The sequence below is a fragment of the Palaemon carinicauda genome, chromosome 33, assembly GCF_036898095.1.
Source record: "Palaemon carinicauda isolate YSFRI2023 chromosome 33, ASM3689809v2, whole genome shotgun sequence".
NCBI lineage: Eukaryota > Metazoa > Arthropoda > Malacostraca > Decapoda > Palaemonidae > Palaemon > Palaemon carinicauda.
Genome location: NC_090757.1, coordinates 63,708,078 through 63,729,988, shown reverse-complemented (window position 1 = coordinate 63,729,988; position 21,911 = coordinate 63,708,078). Strand labels below are relative to the sequence as shown.

At 38.2% G+C, this 21,911-nt stretch overlaps 1 protein-coding gene across 2 annotated transcripts in view; it reads left to right on the top strand.

Annotated features, from left to right (window-relative positions):
* RpS11 (ribosomal protein S11) overlaps window positions 1–21,678 on the top strand; it is a 28,235-nt gene extending 6,557 nt beyond the window's left edge. Inside the window, exons 2-5 of one of the 2 annotated variants that reach the window (XM_068357042.1) lie at window positions 9,334–9,456; window positions 17,077–17,231; window positions 20,406–20,456; window positions 21,535–21,678. In XM_068357042.1, the coding sequence (XP_068213143.1) occupies window positions 9,334–9,456; window positions 17,077–17,231; window positions 20,406–20,456; window positions 21,535–21,658 (453 nt within the window). In that variant the 3' untranslated portion in view covers window positions 21,659–21,678. Of the gene's footprint in view, window positions 1–8,898; window positions 9,022–9,333; window positions 9,457–17,076; window positions 17,232–20,405; window positions 20,457–21,534 lie in introns of both variants that reach the window. The other variant, XM_068357044.1, reaches the window with a different exon arrangement.
* The last annotated feature ends 233 nt before the right edge of the window (window positions 21,679–21,911 follow it).

Below are 21,911 nucleotides of genomic sequence, written 5' to 3'. Positions count from 1 at the left end.
CCTCCGACCTTCCCGATAATTGTGACACGCATTATACCCAGGAAGATAATTCATGCAGTGAGTTTCTTCCTTAGCCCATGTTTCGGTCAATACAATGATATCAAATTCATGGTTGCAGTTATTTAAGTAGCCAATAAATTCGTCATGGTTTTTCTTGAAACTTCGAATATTAAAACTTATTAATGAAAGGCATTGCCGCATATGATTAGGGAGAGAATCATTAAATGTGTCAGTAGTGTAATATTTACAGGAAAACAGATCAGATGTGTTCACAAAATCAATAAAGTTTTCATCAGGATCAATGTGATATACAGGATTTGTGTTCATGAGACATTTAATAATATAAGGTTTTTATTTTTATTACCTCAAGTATTTTTTCCTTTTTCCAAGAAGCCTAGGTGACCAATAAGAACAATCAGTTCAATTACTTAAAGTTAGCAGTCGAACTGGTTGTTCTGTTTGTTTGCGGTTGAAGTGAAGGTCAAATTCGGTTAAATCTTCATATTTCCTACAGGAAAATGTATTTTATGTTCGAAATGATACCCTGTAGTATTGTGAAACTTTACCGGAACAGAGTTTCTTTGATGATATTATCTTGTTGTATTATTGCCCGAAGAGCTCTGCTCCACATGGGCTTGGACTGAGTCTTTTTTTCTTTTTGTAAATCTTTGAATGTAAATATCTTTTGTCCAATAAACATTATTATTATTATTATTATTATTATTAACTACAAAGGCTCCCCCCCCCCCCCTTTAGGTAAGGGCATGGCTTGAAAGTTAGGGGGAGAAGTTAAGGTTAGTGTATATGTATTCTTTGTTACAACACCCACGTGTACAATTTTTCTTGGAGCCTTTGTATTTCAGCGACCAGTTCCTCACACATTGATTAAAAATGGAGATCAACTAACCTAAACTTCCCCCTAACCTAACCTACAAGCCGTGTCCTTACCTACTTACCTAAAGGGGTGCTGACGCCCCCTGCGACCCCCCTTGCACTGTTGTATTTTGAGTTTTACATGAAAATACATACAGGTGGCCGCTATCGTACATACACCCCTTTCTTTTTACTCGATCCAAGTATACTTAGAGACTTGATGCTCCTTTATTACATTTTAATGTAATCCCGTAAAGTATTTATTCTTTCCTTTACTTTATCTTAATAATTGTTTGTCATTTCTGTATTTTATCATATTGCCATATTGCATTCAGTTTTCACCTAGCAAATACTTGCTTTGAATGAGATTACCCTTCAAGTTTACTTTACAGATGCCTTGTGTTAAACTGATGTTTCCGTTAATCAATCACGTACCCGAGCGCATAGAAACTTATGTAGGGGCTTATCTTTCCCCTTTTCCTTATCACTTCAAGTGCTTTGCTTTTGTCCTTTCCAAATCCTTTTTGTGTGTCATGTCGGAGCCTTTGTATCAGCGGCCAGTTCCTCCCGTGTGGATTAAAAATGGACATCAACTAACCTAAATTTATCCCCCCTAACCTAACTTACAAGCCGTGTCCTTACCTAATGGGGGGCGTCCCTTTACACTGCCGTATTCTAAGTTAGATGTAATCAAACATTCAGGTGGCCGCTATAATACATACACCCCCATATGTCATACCACAAACATTTTGTTACAGAAATTTATTTTATTTAATTTATTTTAATTGAGGTTTTTAGATTGAGAAAAACCTGTTGAATAATTACCAAGGAATAAGAACCAGTGGTGGGGCAGGCATGGGAAGCTCAGTATATAGTAGCTTGATGTTTTCACTCTTGTTAGTAAAGCAAGAACCATTAGTTTTTCTTTTGAAGAAAAAATGCGAAGAGAGATTTTATGAGATGATAAAAAAATCATTGATGTTAGATTGCGTAGCTCATTATCGCTTGTCAGTACATGTGGATCTTGAGGGTAGTATATACTTTGTTGCCCTTGTCTTATGGTTGGTAATGAGTAGAATATGGCATCTTATGATTTATTAAGAGTATTATGGTTGTAGAAACATGGGAAGGACTACTATGACAGGTTTTACCTGTATTCCTTAATTAGGTCGAGCAAAAGATGATAGTTTTGTTCTGTCCTTAATAAATCGCTCTTGACTTTTCACCTGGGATTTAGATGTGGACTAGATCAATCTGTTATCTCACTGTGTTTGTCTTGGATGTAAGGCAAAGCTAAGCAAGTTACATACAATTATTCAAGTTCTGGTTTAGATTATGGTTCAGAGTAGCAAAGCTTTAATTTATAGCCACATTGGCGTTTAAAAGGCCTGGTATCATCTGTTATTTCAACGTTAGAGAGAACTTACCAAATTTTAGTTATGGGGTTGACAAGTTGTGGTTTTTGCTCCCCTTTTAGAGTTAAAGTACGACGACCTTTTCCTGGTTGGTTAACCAAGCTGTCACTTTTGTTATTAGGGAAAGTACTTTCTTTCTTACTTTTTTATTTTTTGGCATCCCAGCAGCCATTAAAATTTGGTTTCAAGATTCCTCTTAAAGCTGAATTTGGTGATCCAGAACTTCGTCACTCATGACTTTTACTCGAAATTTAGTGTTACTATAACTATATGCTTTACATATTTCTAGATGTGATGCAGTTAACATTTAAGTATGAACTTTAGATAGGGTTAAAAGGTATGCACAATTCTTATGTTGGTGTATCTTTGAGGTTCAAAATTGTCATGCTGAACGAGTTCTGCACCATTTCTTTAGTAACCATGAAACTTCATTCAAGACTAGAATAAGACTCGTGTACAACCTTTATGATTTTCAAACTCCCTTGTCTTAATGTAGATAACTGAATATGGCATCTAAGGATGTATTAGGAGTAGCATCAGTCAAAATATTAGTTGTAGAAATGAGATAAGGATGGTTCAACTTGATAATACTCTACTGTCCATTCTAAATCGCTCTTGAATTTTCACCTGGGATTTTGGATCTGGACTAGATCAATCTGTTACCTCACTGCTTTCGTCTTGGATAGAAGACAAAGCTAAGCAAGTTGCAGACAACTATTTACGTACCGTTATAGATTATTAAGAGCAATAAGTTTTTGATTTACATTCACGTGGGTGTATATAGAGGTCAGGCATCTTCTGTAGTAATCCACCTAATTGCGTGTATAGCTAAAGTATGTTTGTGTATAGAATTGAAGTCATTTGTAACTGAATGCGGAGTAAATTGGTGATCCATTTTGAGGGTTTTTCTTAAATTTGCAAATATTCAAGAACACCGTTAGTAGTTGTGATGACATGACATTTTACAGAAGTTGTGTGTGGTAAGTCATATTGATGGTTTTTTGGTTTTCAACATTTTAGTATGTGATAAATGAGTTTTACATCTATCACATAAAGTGCTTAATAGAATTTTGTTTTTAAAGGAAAACTGTAGTCAGCTTTTCAAGTTTATACTTGTTAATTCTAGTAATTAAAGTTTTAGTTGTTCCAACACGGAGTACTTACCTCGTACTACTTTCTTAGGAGTATCTGGAATCTCCTCCCTAACCGCCCAAGAATTTTGCGCATTTCCCCCATCTACGTTTTTCCTTGTCGGGTCCCTCCGTGGCGGATGGATACTCGCCCTGAGGCGACCCGGGGTCAGCGCGCGAAAGTGCGCTACTAGGTCTGTGTCACCAGTAGGCATCTGGTCGCGGCGTAGATAACATCTCGCCGCTCTCTCTCACATCCCGTCCGACCCACCATTGTGTTCCACGTGTTCCCTTTGTGCTTTCCCATTCACATCCTTTATTTGTGTGTTCATGTACTGTATTCCCGTATGGAATCCCAGCGTCGTTGCCCCGGGCCCAAGGCCGGTAAGTCTTGCGGGGCTTGGCTTTCTAAGCCCGATGTTGATCCGCACGCGCCTCTAGGGTCCTGCAGTGGGACGTGGCCAAGGTTTTGACAAGGCCTCCCTTCGAACCCCTTAAGGATATCTTGGATAAAGACCTCTCTCAAGACAGTATTCTTACAAGCTCTAGCCTCAGCCAAGCGTGTGAGTGAGCTCCACGGCTTGTCCTTGAGGTCTCGCACTCAAAAGGGTGGAAGGACCTGTCCTATAAGTCTCTGCCTGAATTTGTAGCCCCAACCCAGAACCCGGCAGTTGCGGACCCAGGGTTCGAGGAGTTCTCGGTTCCGGCAATCCCTCATTCAGACAACCCGGAAGACTTGCTCCTGTGCCCAGTGAGAACAGTCAGGAAATACTTCAGTAGTACAGCCAGACTCAGGCCAGCCATCAAAAGTCTGTTTGTTGCTTCAGGCTCAGTAAAGAGGGCAGTGTCTTAGAACACGATCTCCTCCTGGCTTCGGCAAGTCATCAAGAGCGCTTACGACAGTGAGGGGTCTGCGGTCCCTTGTACCGCGCGACCCCATGATATTAGGGGCCTTAGTACTTCTTTGACATTTGATAGCAACATGGCAGTGTGCCAAATCATGCGAGCAGGTACATGGTCCAGGCAGTCCACCTTTACGGCTGACTACCTGAAAGACTGTACGAGGAAATCCCTGGACTCCTTCTCCATTGGTCCAGTGATTTCCTCCATGCAACAAGTTTAAAGCTAAAAGCCCCGGGTATCCCGAGGGCAGTAATCGCAAGCGTCACAAGTTTCCTCCTTACTCCCCCTTTTCCCTTTCCTTTCCTTTCCTCCTCCCATGTCCGGATTATGCATAAAGGTGAATTATACACAGGTAGACTTTTGCGTGCTTCCCCTGACTGTCCTACCCTCTCCACTGTGTTGTCTAGACCTAGCCTCCTATCTAGGTCTCGTGTCCTGGGATGGTAATGTGGGTCTTCCAGCCTGTAAGTCCACCTCCTCCTCCTAAAGTGTAAGTCTCCTATGAAAGTAGTTCGAGGTAAGTACTCCGTGTTGGAACAAATCAAGTAATTTATATTTTTCCTAACAGTACTGACCTCGAACTACTTTCGGGTTATTGCCCACCCATCCTGCCCCGAGTGTCTTACAGGAGTTCGAAATAGTACTTGAACATATGCTTACTGGCGACACAGACCTAGCAGGGCACTTGCGTGCGCTGACCCCGGGTCGCCTCAGGGCAAGTATCCATCCGCCACGGAGGGGCCCGACAAGGGAAAACAGATAGGGGAACTACGCAAAATTCTTGGTCGGTTCGGGAGGAGATCCCAGATACTCCTAAGAAAGTAGTTCAAGGTAAGTACTGTTAGGAAAAATACAAATTACTTAAAATATGTGATTTTGTACTTGTCCATTCTAATACTCGTGATAAAAAGTTACACGAGTTTCGCTTATGGACTAGATTAATACGTTCATCCCATTGGATTTGCTTTATACTGTATATGGGAGCATATCTAAGAATGTAATGGACACTTAAAGAGAGAAGCTCTGGTAACTTCAATTTTTTAAATTTGAGTAGATGAATTTAGGGGTAATAGATATGTATTTAGCAACTCTAGCCAGTGCCATATTTTACTCAAACCCACCGCTGATGCGGACCCTTATTCTTAGTATGTTTTGTGTTAGGATACTGTTCATGACATTCATTAGAGGTACTGGACAATATACTGTATTTGCTGTAAATTAATATTATTGATGGAAAATTCTGAGAATTGACGAAGAAAATGCAATCACTTCAGTCCTTTATTTAAGAATATTGGTCATAATGAGGAGTAATTTGTTCGATAGAGGATTATAGTCATTTACCCTATGCAAATATGTACATGTACATCACTTGTTCTGGTGTCCTTACTAATACCCCTGTTATTAGTTGTAACTTGGGCTTCGCTTAGGACTAGATCAATATGCACATCCCATTAGGTTTGCTTTATTTGTGGAAGCAAATCTAAGACTGTGCCATGACATTGAATTGTAGTTATGAACATTTAAACTAGCTCATTTAGTTCTCGGTTGTATAGAGAGGGACAACTGTTTTTTCTTTTAGATAATTGTCTATAAGGTTCTGTTGTTTGACCAAGAGAGTTATAATTATGGGGTATGGAAAGTTAGCATTGGTTAAGTACATGGTCCTACATTTAATATGTATTTCAGCCATGTCATCTATCCGGAATTGTTCCTTTGCCTTTGAGCAGTGTTGTAGATTTAAGGTGTGTACATTTTATAAGGAGGTCGTGGACAAGAATTTTATTAACTGGTCTTTGCCTTGTATTTGTCCAATCTAATACTTTTGTGATGAAAAGTTACACGAGTTTCGCTTATGGACCAGATCAATATGTTCATCCCATTGGATTTGCTTTTGATATGGAAGCATCTCTAAGAATGTAACTGACACTAGAAGGTAGATGCATTGACTATATGTAAGAGTGAATAGATCTAGTAGATTTAAAGTATCAAGAATGTTATGCATAGTTGCGTAGACCTTGCTGCTCTACGCGCTCTTTTATTAAGCCTATGATGCAGGTCATCGTCATTTGTGGGTTTGTTGGGTCAAGATCTGATGCAAGACTGAATAACAGTGTGTGTTCACCGAGTGATCCGTTCGCTAATTTCCCTCTCCAGTGACATCATTGGAGTACATTGACTGAGTTATGCCCTTGTCAGTGGCATTATTGCCCCGCACGATTATGGGTGTGTTCTATATTTGGGTGCACTAATAGTTCCAGACAGAAAGGGATTTGTTTCCACAGGTTCCCTAAAGACCCTGAGGTGTCCAAAGTAGGATTAATTCATGTAAAACAAATGATAGCATTGATGTTAATGCCAGGATTTGATCTTGTATCCGGACAGAAAATCCCTGCAGGTTGGTCTTACTGTATTTGCAAGAAGTGGAGTCATCAGCTGAGTGGAAGTTAGCATAATATTAGAGAAATGTATCCTCAAAACCAGAGTATTAGAATTATATTAACTTTAATACAAGTAAGTTTTCAAATTCTAAATTTGTGGTGTCCTTACTAATACCCCTGTTATTAGTTATAACTTGGGCTTCGCTTAGGACTAGATCAATATGCACATCCCATTAGATTTGTTTTATTTGTGGAAGCAAGTCTAAGAATGTGTCATGACATTGAAGTACAATGTTTGTTTTATACTAGGTATTTTTTTCTTCATTGTTTGTAGTGCTGTAATTAACATTACTGTATGAATACATCAAATTATTCATAATGCATAGAGTGGATATTTAGTTTTAGAAACAAGTTTTAATGGCTTCCTTTATTATTATTATTATTATTATTATTATTATTATTATTATTATAACAACTTGCTAAGCTGCAACCCTAGTTGGAAAAGCAGGATGCTGTAAGCCCAGGGGCTCCAACATGGAAAATAGCCCAGCGAGGTAAGGAAAGAAGGGAAAATAAAATATTTTACGGGAAAATAAAATATTTTACGAACAGTAACATCACAATTGATATTTCCTTTATACTGTACTCTTTCAAAAGTAACAAAATAAGAGGAAGAGAAATAAGATAGAATAGTGCGGCCTAGTGTACCCTCAAGCAAGAGAACTCTAACCCAAGACAGTGGAAGGCCATGGTACAGAGGTTATTGCACTATGTATAGTCAATGTCTCAAGTAAAGTTATGTACAATAGTTTTCTGTGCAGCTCTTAGAAAAGACTGCCCTTTTACACAGGTTGCTTATTTGCAACTACCTTTTAAATATTTCAAGTTGACCTCATGGAGAGGTAACAGCATTGATTGATTTTGCAATACTCATTATATCATATTTGTTTATGCTTAATTGAAAAGGTCAGTTTAATGCCATGTAAAAATCTCCCAAATGGAAGTGTACTGCTACAAAAGGGGCCCCAGTGAAATGTTTGTCTTTTATGGTCAATGTTCTGGTCAAAGTATTTTGTTGCTCTTATACACCATGTTTACTTAGCCTATTTTATGCAACATTTCTTCTCACAGTCATTATTTTAGACATACATTATATTTATCACTTGATAGGCTAGTAAATGTTACTCATGTTCACTTAGGGGAATCTGTCTGATGCGTGGCTAGGGGTAGTGGCGAATTATAATTTTCATTTGATATGATTCATATATATACTGTGCTGTGTACAGAATTTATTTGTAAATCATTACTTCGACAAGTGTTGGTTGTTTATGGACTTAAACACTTATGATAATTGTAGTTCTGGGCTCAGGTTAACGACTGTTAGTGAAGTATGAGTAGAAAGTTTGCAATGCTCTTTATTTGGCGTGATTTAGTTGAGTAAACTAATTAGGGTGTGTAGGAAAAGGTTTAATATCTACTGTACATCAGTAGGTCACTTGGGTTTTAATTCTTCTAGGCGTGACTTATATAATAGATTATAGATAAAAATAAATAATTTTAAAGATAAGGTCATGTCATAGTACAAGTTATTTTAAAAATGCACCGGGTTAGAACATTTCAATCCTTTTTGATGGTCTAATAGTATTTTGAACTAGAAGGAAAAACTTATAAAAAAATTTTACCGTTTTACTTGATCCCTTTTACCGTTTTACTTGATCCCTTAGGAGAAATGACAAGGACAAGAAAGTATGCAAGATTACAAAATTTGAAAAAAAATAGTTTATTTGAAAATTGAATGGGAAAAAGAGCTGAAGGTTGTTCATGGACATTTATCATAGGCCATGTTGAATGAATCTAAAATTTCCGATAAAACTACAGCAATTAAAATAAAATGTATAACTTATTTGGAATGCAGTTTTATTTTTATTTTTTCTTTGCATACAGAAGGATTTACCCTAGTGTTCCAGTGATTGGGATAAATTTGTTTTGTAAAGAACGTATTTAATTTTAGTCGTAATTTCAAACTGCAGTTTAATCACCCCAGGGTGGTTGTGCTAGCTAATTTATTTTCATTACAATCGCAGTATAATTATAATTATAATACAAAATTTAGAGAATTTTAGTCATCTAGTTGGGACCTTCCCATCCTAAAAGTAGAATATATTTTGGTTGGTTGTTAACCTCAGTAGCCGATTCCAGACTGAGCGAGCCTATCGGAAGCAGCCATGTGTTTTCCTGAACCGCAAGAAGGTTCTTGGAAAAAGGCCTCGAGGTTTGAGGTATACTCACAAAGTGGGACTTGGATTCAAGACCCCACATGAGGTAAGGGTTTTCCTGCTGAAAGCAACACCCTTCATGGCTCCTAACTAGTAGCTCTGTTGTGTGTGGTTGTGCTTCATCCTTAACAACCTCATTAACTTTTAATGAACTCCAGGTTTTCAGTCGAAGCTGCTTGGTGTCATGCCGGCCACTACGTATGTGGATTTCAAATGTTATCCAGTATTAACGGAGGCGACTTTTCAGTGTGTGTTGTGCTAGAACTAAGTTTTCAGTGTGGTTAGGTGTGTCTCCCTCATCCCATTTCCCCTGCATGTTGTGTGTAACCTTTAAAAATGTCTTGCATGATTGTTCCAGACCGAGAAGGCATTCCAGAAGCAGCCCACAGTCTTCCTTAACTCCAAGACTGCAAAGGAGAAGAGCAGCAAGGCCAAGCGTTATGTGCGCAATGTTGGTTTGGGCTTCAAGACTCCCCGTGAGGTATTCTGAAATTTCTTTTTTTTTTATATATATATTCCAGAATGGTAATAGTTCAACTTTTTGAAAAGTTCATTTATTCTTAATGGTTAGATAATGATAATAAGGAACTTTGATTTATTTGTACATTTACTGTAATTTATTTTTCCTTGAAAGTGTGAGATTCATTAATAGATCATGAATGAATTAAGATTTCTAGGTCAAATTATCCAGCTATAATAAGGGAAATCCCTTTTTATTATTATTAGCTAAGCTACAACCCTATTTGGAAAAGCAAGATGCTGTAAGCCTAAGGGCTCCAACAGGGAAAAATAGACCAGCGAGGAAAGGAAATAAATAAATGAGTAATAATTAATAAAAAAAATTGTAAAAAAAATAGAGATATTTCATATATATCGTGTAAAGACGTCTTTCAGCCTGTTTAATATAAAAACATATGCTGCAAGTTTGAACTTCATGAAGTTCTACCGATTCAACCCATCAATTAGGTAAATCATTCCACAGCTTGGTTACAGCGGGAATAAAACTAATAGAATACTGTGTAGTATTGATCCTCATGATGGAGAAGGCCTGACTATTAGAATTAACTGCATGCCTAGTATTACGAACGGGATGGATCAGAATTATGAAAAATGTTGTGCAACATACATAACGAATTGATTTAACGACGGTGGCTGAGATAAATATCTAGATCAGGAATAAGAAATTTAATAGGCTGTAAGTTCCTATACAACAAATTAAGATGAGAATCCGCAGTTAAAGACCAGATAGGAGAACAGTACTCAAAATAAGGTAGAAAGAAATAATTGCAACACTTTCAGAATAGATTGATAATTTACATTGTGTTTCTCAAAAGAAAATTTAATGTCGAATCACATCTGAAATTTTAGGTAGTACAAATTTGAAGAAACATTATCAGTGCTGAGATCTGGAATTTGAGGAGCCACTCTCCTCAATCTACTTAATACGTGAGTTTTGTTAGGATTCAACTTCATGCCCCATAATTTGCACCATGCACTAATTTCAGCTAAATCTCTATTAAGGATTCAGCAATCCCAGATCTACATTCAGGAGATGGAATTGATGCTAAGAGTGTAGCATCGTCTGCATATGCAGCAAGCTTTTTTCCAGGCCAAACCACATGTCATGTGGATATGGTATGAAAAGTAATGGGCCAAGAACACTACCCTTAGGAACACCAGCTATCACAATCCTATACTCACTTTGGTGCCCATGAAAAACAACTGCAATCGACTCCTTAGAAATTCTATACTAATGCTAAGAAACGACCCACCCACTCCCAACTGTTTGAATTTGTAAACAAGGGCCTTATGATTAACACGGTCAAAGGCAGCTCTAAAATAAAGGCCAATCATACAAACTTCTTGACCATAATCAAGGGATTTCTGTCCAGCATTGGAGATTGTAAGAAGGGCATCACAAGCTCTAAGGCCTTTACAAAAGCCAAATTGCAAACTAGGGAACTGATGCTTATCTTCAGCAAACCTATGAAGACTTTTTGTCAAAAACGTTCAAAAACTTTAGATAATATGGGAGTTATGGAAACTGGGTGGTAATCAGTTGTACTTGAGCTACCACAAACACTTTATTGATGTTTATTTGTACATTCTACAGTAGAAGAATTTTATAGACATTATTTGAAATGAGATTATTGCCACTTTAATATTATATAACTATAGAATTCTCTTGAAGCGTCCTCTCATATGGATAACAATGCAGTGCCCTTTGGCTTATCCTGTAAAGTTGACATCCAGAATTAGCATGCTAAATTGAGGCTAGACTTGCTCTAGATTGCTTCCTTACTAATGAACCATTGGCTAATTCACTTTTCTTTTATCTAATGTTAGATGTATTGAATTGAAATAGTTGAAAAGCTTATTCCTCCTTATCGGTTAGTGCTCATGGTACTGTATAATAACCCCCCTTTTTGAAGTTATTAGATTTCTTTCATGATCTGGATATTGGAGCAAACCAGATATTTTGCATGTGGTAATTGTGGTAGTTGAGCACTTTATATATCTAACTTTTTAAAAATTTGGAAATTTTGAAAATTTTCAAAATGGTTTTATATATCTAATTACTTGAAAAATTTCAAAATGGTTTATCATTTTCCTTAGCAGGTTATAGGTCCTTGAGCAAAGCACAACTTTTCATATCCTTTTCTTTGTCTTAACTTGATCCCTTTTGTTAGGAAGTTTTTACAAACAATTTTTATGAATATGCAATAACAATATTTCAAGTAGATGTTTCCATTTGGCATAGAAATTTTAAAGAATGCTTTTTTTTATTTGAGACCAGTTTTTCATTAATGTACAATTGATACTTATGCCATGTCAAGACAATCTCTCTAGATAATTGCAAATATAAATGTACGGCTTCATTCAAAGTAGAAGGGTCAATGTTAGAAAAAAATTAATTATTTGAACTAAATTTGATAGAACTAAATTTGTATCTTAAATTAGCGTAGATTTCATAACTTTTTGTCAAATAGTTTAGGATTATTGCACTCGGCTTAAGTTGGTATGTAAATGTGTTTATAAAATTTGTGGGTCAAACAACCATAAACGGGTCAAGTGTCTAATCCCTGACATGACAGCTGTCCACTGCTTAAGATATAGCTGGTATTGTAGTTCATTAAATATTCTAATGTTGGTTTATTGTAATTCCTTAGCTCCACTGATCTCATGCATTTACAAAGTAATAGAAGTTTATATTATGATTCAATTTTATGCCTTAGTAAAGTTTATGTATGGAAGAGCAAGGGCTGCTTAAATTATATATACTGAATACATCATATATTGTTGCTCAATTTATCAACTCATATTCTCATGGGAACAACCTTCTCTATGGTTATAGGGGTTTAGATTTACAGAACTTGAGTATGATTCAGAAAGGCCTTAGATATTTTTGATAGTATTTGCATACAAAAACTTGATACTGTCCGGTATTCCAGGTTAGGAAATTTGAGAGCTGTTTATTCTTGCATGATGGGAAACCCTCGTCCTATAGTAGGGGTATGTTTTCAGTGTAGCTGGAATTCAGCTGTTGAGAATTCAATTTGCAGATGGTGGGGGAGGGGAGCCATGGACCAGAATTACACATTTTCATAATTTATTTTATTCTCAAGCAGCCTGTCTGGATTGCACAATCAGTCTTTCTACAGGATCTGTCCTTGATCATTAGGGTTAACAACCTTGGCGAAGCCCCTAGAGCACAGAGCAGGAAAGTGGCAATAGACAAACTCTGCCATGCTCAGTGTAGTGTCGACTAAACTCCCCCCTTAAGGTGGCATTCCGCATGTAGATTATGCAGGTATTGGCTTTGAAAGCAGGTCGATCATCTACAAAGGGATATTTTAGCATTAATGCAATGTTATCGGATATTCACTTATAATGAAAATATTTTGCACAATCTCCTATTTACGTAAACCTGAAACTAAATGTCAGATTTCCAATCCAGTAAACTTAACAATAATAAATCTTGATTAATTACAAACAACATGAACTACCTAAACATACGTATAACATTTTTCTTGGTTTCCACTCCAGCAATTAAGAACACCTCGATAAGATTTTATCAGCAGAATTTTGGCTATACTGAAAGCAAACTTCTTTTAAAGGACTCTGGGTGTATAATTACGAAGAATACCAATGACTGAAAATTGTTTGACGCATTTTAATTGTTCTTTAGATTCTAGTATTATATATTTGGTTTTGAAAGTTACTATCAATATTGTGAAGTACTGTAACCACAACAAAGATATTTGTTCGATTACGGGAAAACAAAGCTATGCTATTTATTAGGGATATTACTTTTGGCAAAACTGAAAGGACAAGCCATTAAAGTTTAGCGAGGGTCAACTACCCATCCCGCTAGTTAGGGGGAGTAGCTCGCTACCCTTCCCATTCACACACCTGTGACTGGGCTCACACTATTTATAGCTCGGAGGGTGAGCGGTTGTTGCCGCTTTTCCTCCTTGCCTATTTTTGGACTGCCATTATAGTCTTTCTTTTTAACTTATGTTTTCTTACTGAATACATAAACATCACTCTTTCTTTCCTGGGTAATGTGCTGTCACTGTGCCATCATTTTCCTGTCCTGTGCCCGTGGCTGGTCCTGATCAGCACACCATCTTCGAGGACCTAGCTCCGGCTATGTTTTCTTATGCAGCGCTCGATGCAGATCTTTAACTTGAACAAGGCTCGTTGATGGTAAGCAAAGAGTGCTGCCTGGAGTGTTATCATCCCCAGGTGTTGGGTTGTCCTCCCCTCTGAGAGAGAACTTCCCTTCATCATCTTCATCTCTTCACATTGAGGCTGATTGCTGTTATGGTTTCTTCACCCAAGACTACTCTCCCCCACTAACTGAGTCGACTCATCCGTCGGGGGCGAAGCAAAGTCTGAGGCAAGTCTCTCCTGCGAGCATTCACCTCTCTTGTTCATGAGAGCCCACTCTTAGAGACTCCTATTCGGAGGCCTGCTGATGCTGAACGTCGACTTGCTGATCTTCCTGCCCTTTCGGGGGTTTGTCACTATGGTCTTTGACTCCCACCTTTCCTGACCATTGCCTGGTTTGTGACACACTGTCGAGGTCTTGTTCGCGAGAGACTCCCTGGGATGCTTACCCTTCCAAACAACACATCCCGTCTCTAGATTATTGTTCGGCTGTTCGCCGAACAGCTACTTCAACCTATTGCAGCTCGTCTTCAGTCTCACTGATCGCTGATGATCAGTACTTCGATAGTAATGATCAACATGCTGATCATCAGTTCACCGATCTCCTGCTGATTGCTAGCTCACCGTTTGCCAGCTTGCCAATAACCGATCACTATCTCGCCTGCTCGTCAATGAACCCCAGTTCATTATGCACTGTATCCAGATCATTATTCGGCTCTTCGCCGATCAGCTGTTCAACCTACTGGAGCTCGGCTATCTGCTTGCTCCAGTCTCGCCGGTCTTCAATTACCAGCTTGCCGATGGCTAGTCCACCGATGGCTAATCGTCGGCTTGCTGATTGCTAGATCGCCGATTGCTAGCACGCCAATCGCCAGCTCACTGACCACTGATTGCTAGCTTGCCGATTGCTTTTCCCCAATTGTTAGCTCAATACACCGATAGTCAAACCTTACCCTAACTGACCATTCCTTTCTCGATCGCCAACACTCAAAGCGTTCTTTCAGAACTCCGAGCAATGGTCGCCAATCTCTGGCTCACCGATCCCCAAGTAGTCGATCATTGAACCACACTGCTGTTCTCAGCTTATTTGATCATCTGCCAGCTCACCTATTTTGGCCAGCTCAGTGATCGCCAATTGCTGATCACCCTGTCTATTGCCAATTGTCTGCTCATGCTTTTGCCTATTGTTGATCTCCAGCTCTACAATCTCCGATCAGCAATAGGCATCTAGCTGATCACCTTTTGTCTGTGACCTCGGACTCGCTTCGAGTTTGTCGTACGCCAGCCTTACAGCCCTTGTCTGACAACTCTCCTCATCACCTGCTCGTCAACCAACTCTGGTTCGCGACTCCAGCTAGTTGTGCAAATACCCGTTCACTCCTCCTTTAATGGCCGTTTGCCATTCAACAATGGTTACCCGCTCGCAGACTTATCTAGCGGTTCACAGCCCACGTACGGCTCGCCATTCACCATTGGCTCTTCGATTGCTCACTCTCATCGTTGAGTTGACCCACCGATCAACGTTAGATCATCGCTCGTCGAATGACCAGGCTGCCTTTGTCTGCTCGTCAGTCGCCATCCCCGGCTCACAGATTGGCGATTCGCTGATCACCGACAGCTTGCCATTCACCGCTCAAACTTTATTTACCCTCTGCAAGGCAAACGGTACCCTCCTCGCTGCTTGCCATTCGCCATCATGCTGATCCACTAAAATGATCGGCAGTCCCCATCAGCAGCTTGTCGACATGGTACTCGCGAGCACACTCCAACTGCACAGTGGCCCTTGACCATTGTCAACGTTTCCGAGTTCTCTCCCAGGGAAGAGTCTTGACGTAGGGTATTGCGTCCCGTTCACTCGTCTCTCCTTCCACTGGTCATGACCCCAGCGTTAAAGAGCTCCTATGCGAAAGGATCCTCAAAGGAGCTGGCCCTTTGGGCACACTATGTTGGAGAATGTTGGACAAGCGGTAAGACCACAGGTCTTCATGTGCACCCTGGACTTGAAGGATTCATACTTCCAGATCCCAAACCATCCAGCTTTAAGGAAGTATCGGAAATTCAGTCTAGACAACAGGAAAGTCTTTCCACAGCATCTGAAATCTTCACCAGTGTGTTCACCCTAGTATATCCTGGGCTCACAGGATTGGCATCCTTCTCCTCTGTTATTTGGATGACTGGCTGAGTCGTGACAATCCTTCAGCACCGCAGCAAATTACAGAGGTTTTGCTAAGATTAGGTGATCATGGTAAACCTCAAAGCCTTCCCTGCTTTCCACTCGGAAGACTGCTACAGTATACCTAGAAATGATTTTAAGACACCAATCTCCACAAAGCCTTCCTCTCAGACGACAGGATAATGAAGCAGAGATCTAGCGGAATTCCTCGGGTATTAGCACTTTTGGCAGTGAAAGGCAATGCGATCAATCGGCCTGGAGCCTTACCTTCAAACAGGCTGGAAGGGACATCTCATCATTTCTAAGTCTTTCTTTACTCACAGGGTGTTACGAACTTAATGTCCTTAGTCGGAAGTGAGACCTCCCCCTCGGAACATGGTTCGAGTTCTCCGGTTTCTAAAGAGGCCTCCATACAAACCCCTAGACTAGGCAACAGATCTCCACCTGGCTTGGAAAACAACTTTCCTACTCGCTTTGACCTCGGTCAAATGGGTCGGTTAACTTCATGGTCTCTCGTATGGCATCGCCCATTCAGGGGGTTGGGTGGTAACATTCAGCTCCGCCCCTGATTTAGTTGCCAAGACACTGAATCCAAGGGTGACGGATCCTAGATTCGACCCCTTCCGCATAACGAGTCGCCGCTCTGTAACCGATGATATAGATTATCTGATACTGTGCCCAGGGAGGAGTTTGAGGTTTTTCCTCAAGAGAACAGCAACAGCTCATCCCTGGGTGTCTGCTTGTCGTCAGGTCCGGGAGAGACAAGAGGAGGATCACCAAAAACACCATCTCTGCATGGATTTACAGCCATCTATTACACTGAATCCAGATCCTCCTCCAACACGCCTACCCACGATGTCAGGAGCATAGCTGTGTCCCTGGCCTTCAAAACCTTCAAGCAAAGTGAGCTTGGTCACAGGTGTGTGAGCTGGGGTGGTAGTAAGTCTCCCCCCCCCCCTCTAATTAGCATGATGGGTGGTCAGTCCTTGCTAAATTTTAATGGCTCTTACTTTTAGCTTTGCTGAATGTAATATCCCTAAAAAATAGCTAAAGGTTTGTATAGTTAGGTAAATTACAAATCTCCTCTGAATTTGTCATATAAATTTGTTTTAGACCTTACATGTTTTTGCCTTATTGTAACTGCAATCCAGTGAGATGGTTTTTAATATTTTTACTTTAATTTTTTGTACATAAATCTTTAATGATTTAAAATTCAGTAAATAACCTGTTGGTATATTTGGTGTCATGTTTCAGGCTAGTGAGGGAACTTACATTGACAAAAAGTGTCCCTTCACTGGAAATGTCTCAATCCGTGGACGCATCCTTACTGGAGTAGTTCAGAAGATGAAAATGCACAGGACAATAACCATCCGTAGAGACTACTTGCATTACGTGAAGAAATACAACAGGTAATGACTTTGACACATCTTTAAGGGGACCGTCCGCCATTCTTTTTCTAATGATCCAAAATACACCATTTCTATATATGTTTTAGACATATATAATACCTTCATCATATGAAAATTTCAAGTCATTTGATAAAAAAACTTTGATTTATTAGCAAAAATCATGATTTAAAAAAAAAATTAGGTACATTTTTCCCCACTAATACAACACCATTTGCATTGAATCTAATACCATAAAAACTACTTTATAAACCAAACAATTCTGTCAACTGGAATTTTTTATTTTCTTTTCGTTTTTTATTTACGAATATTTATTTTTTTCCTCTAGATGCAAAATAATCATGAAAAAAAAGTAAAAATTAAATTGAAATTCTGCTCGACGGAATTGTGGAATTTTTATTCTTTTCAATGATACAGTATCTTTATAATATCGAACAACAAATAAGTGAGAAAAATGTACCTAAGTGTGTTTTTAAGTTATAAGCTCCCAAAGATTTGCAACAAATTTTTGCTTTTCTTAAAGAAATCAAGATATAACTTTTATTGTTTATTCCTACATAAAAGCACCCTAAACGAGATACAGTATTTGAACCCTCAGTTTACTATTCCTATGTTACGAGTTCCCAGCAATCTCTCATTGTTGCCAGTGTTTTAGTTAGCAGGTTTCAGCTTTGTACTCTTATTCATGTTCCCCTCTTTCTTGGTTCTTTTATCTTGTTCTCCACTTTTGTTCTTTCTATCACCTTATGTAATATTGGCAATACTATAAAGTTCCAGAGGACGTTGTGAAAGCACAATCTACATACAAACTTCAAGTAAACAAACGCATGCATTATAACTTCTATACGTCATTGGAAACTATGGCTGATGTTCTCGTTGCTGGTAGTTTTCATTTACCTACCCTCTACCAATGCCTTCGTTTCTGCTAGAAGTACGAGAGAGTCATGAATTTAAAGTGATAGCATTTGGTTGATATAGATGTCAGTTCAAATTGAGAGAGAGAGAGAGAATAAACCATTATTTGATTCTATGAGAGAGTTGAACATTGTTATTATGGTATTTGTATAAATGGCAGTTTTAAGTAATTCGAGAGAGAGAGAGAGAGAGCGAAATTATAGAATTTATATAAATGGCAGTTTTAGATAATTCAAGATAGAGAGAGAACTACGATTCTGTCACTCAGTCATGCAGATGACGCAGTAAGGGTGACGTCATCATTTAAAGACCACTATATCTTCATTGTTTGGAAAAATGATTGACTGTTCTTTTTATGACCTTGGGTAACATTGGCCTTGCTATAAAGTTCCCGAGGACTTTGTGAATACACAATGTACATACGAACTTCAAGTAAACAAACACATGCATTATAACTTCTATAAGTCTTTGGGAACTGTTTTCTGTTCTCGTAGGAGTAGATTTCGTTCAACTACGCTCTACCAATGCCTTCCATTTTTGCCAGACGTACGATAGCTCGAAACAAGTGAAAAATAGTTATAAATATGCAAAAATAACAGACAATTTTGTCAAACTCAGTCATGTAGATGACACAGTAAGGATGATGTCATCATTTAAAGACCGCCATATCTTCGCTATTTGTGAACATTATTTGCTGAAAAGCAGTAAAACTATTTTCGATTTCTGAAAGTTATGTCAAAACACTATGGGGTACGGTCCCCTTAATACAGGAACAATATTTCTGTAATACCAGAATATTTACCAATTTTACCAATTTGTTTGTTTTGAAATGCGGTGAAATTTCTATAAACAATACTCGAGTACATGTCATACTAACATTCAAATAAAGATTTTACTTGATTAATTATCAATACAACATACCACATCTAGTAGATACGCATTTACTACTAAATAAAGTAACTCTAAACCACACTAGTAATTTGGTACATTCTTGAGTCACAGCATTAACATTGCTGTCACTGTCAAAGAAAAAACATACAAATGATCTAATTCATAGCCAACCCTACATGGATGGCTGGGCCATTGGGCAGAAATCTTTAGTTCAGACTGACCAGATGCTCATTTCTGTAACTGGTTTATTGCCCTTGTTATATGCGATAAATGTGATCACAATGTTTGAAATGTGCCAGGGTAACTCTATTCCCTTACCATATACAATAATGAATCTTCTCCAAGCTTTGCAATAAATATATGTCACTGTACTACAAACCAGTCAAGAAGTTTTAAATTAATGAGTCCAGGGAAATCTTCACACTTTCAGATACTCATATGTAAATATTTCAGGATGCTAATGATTAACTCCTAATAGGTAAGCAACTGGACAACTACAGTAATTATAGTGTCCCCATTCTTCTTCTTCCACACCTTTATCCCTACTTTGAGGTGTCAGTTGCCTAATACGTCAAATTTAATGCCTTCGATCAAAGGCATCCTCTTCCACCAAACTTCTCTCCATATCATCCTTCACCTTATCTCACTCTAATTTTCTACCTCCCTCTTGATCTTTTCCTTCTTACTGAATCTTCCCAAGCCCTCCTCACTCCCTTTCCAGCGATTATCCTTAATACGTTCCCACACCATCTTGGTCATGATACTCTTGGATCTTCTGGTTTCCCTCTCTCTTTTTCTGTGACTGCCTTAATATAAAGAGGGCATCCACAGTCCCCCTGCTCCTCATGAAGCCATACTGGTGTTTCCCAATCTTTACAAGCTCTCATCTAACACTTTCAAACCATGCTCAGTTAATTTCCTCCTAGTTACTGCATTCCATAATGTCACCTTTCTGCTTATATATAGATAACATTAGACTCTCCTGCCAGTCAGGCATTACAGTATTTCCTCTTCCCATATTGCTCAAGAAATCCAGCAACAATTTTTCCCTCTGTCCTAAGTCTTTTGACCATTTCAATTTGAAACTGATGGACATCGTGCTTTACCATTCTTCATTCTACTCCATACCTGCTTCACTTCTATACAGTCCTCATTGAAGATCTCTAAATTTAAAATGTAACTATCTTCAAGTTATCTCCAATTTGGCTTTCAAATCTGAAGTATTTTGGAAAGCTGAGACCTCCTAACTTTAAATTGACTCAGTGTGATTTTATTCTGCAGTGTGGAGTTTGCTAATTTATGAACTTGGATTTGATGTAAGGGAGAAATCCAATGAAAACTCTCTAATGAATATTGTAATTTGCTTCACAGGTTTGAGAAGAGACACAGAAATATGTCCGTTCATTTGTCCCCTTGTTTCAGGTGAATATTTTCCTATTTTGGTTTCCTAATGCCTATTATATATGTAATATATTTTTCCTGTGTTACAAAGTAGTCTTCCTTTAAAATACATTATTTATAACAAATTATATCATTACAAACTAGTCTTCTTTTAAAATATATTATTTATTACAAATGATATCAAGTAGAATATGAATGCTACATTATATACCGTTTTAGGTATTGAAAGAATGCTCAAGTTGTACAAAAATATCTAAAGAATTTGGAAGAAAATTTCAACTTCCTAATATGTTGTCAAGCACCATAAAGCTAAAGACTATAAAATTGTAATGCATGAGCAACATAGATGAAACTCCTATGAACTTTATTATGGCTTTAGATTCAACAGTGAATAGAATGAGATAATTTTACAAAAGACTACATATGTTCGACTCTTGATATCCACTTGTTTGGTATTTGCAAATTTCAAGTTTCTTGTTAGTTTTCATTTCGATATAGCTGATGAGTAATTGCTAGTCCTTTTAGCTTTGAAATGGTTAAATGGACGAAATAAATTACGGCACTTTGTCATCTTTCATTATCAATATTATAATTATTACTAGCTGACCTCCAACTTGAATTGAAGCAATGGTACAAGCCCAAGGGCTCCCAACAGGGCAAGTAGCCAAGCACAGTAAGGAAGGAGGTTTTTATGGAGATGGGAAGCAACAATAGTCGATTGTTATTAGATTGCATTTGTCAAAGTTAGTTTACGTGTTAGTACGTTGAAAGTCTTGACATTCAAGTGACTTGTTAACGGATATAAAAGTTCATAAGAGTACCCATATTTTATTGGTGTCTTGAAGAGTAGGATGCCAAGTCAGTTTTAAATGTATTACGCACCTTTTTTTGTTAATAGCTGACAGTTTTTATGGTTACCATATATTTATTAGGGAGTGATTTTAGTTTTTTAATGTTATTATGAAGAATGTCAGTTTGATATGTCGACAAATTCATACACTATTTTTAAGATAATTTTCAGCAAGCAGTTCCGTTCGTTGTGTAAAATTACCTTAGCATGTCCTATTAAAAGTTTCACAACTTATCATTTTGCTTTCAGGGACGTGAGATCAGGGGATATTGTAACAGTCGGAGAATGCAGATCATTGGCTAAGACTGTTCGTTTTAATGTCTTGAAAGTAACCAAGGCCCCAGGCACTAAAAAGATGTTCCAGAAGTTCTAAGTAAAGTGCTTGAAGTCTTATCCTGGCTATTACTTATTCCTTTTTCTAAGATGAATAATGTAGGTATGTATAGTATACAGAGGTAATATTGAGGACCATTTGTATTTGGAGGATTTAAAGAACTCCTTTTTTGGAGAATTCATGTCATAAAACAAAAGCTTGAAAGGATGTAATATCTGTCCTTTCTACAGAGTGATAGAACCATAAAACATGGTTATTGAAATACCAAGATATGTAGCATGTGGGCTGTAAA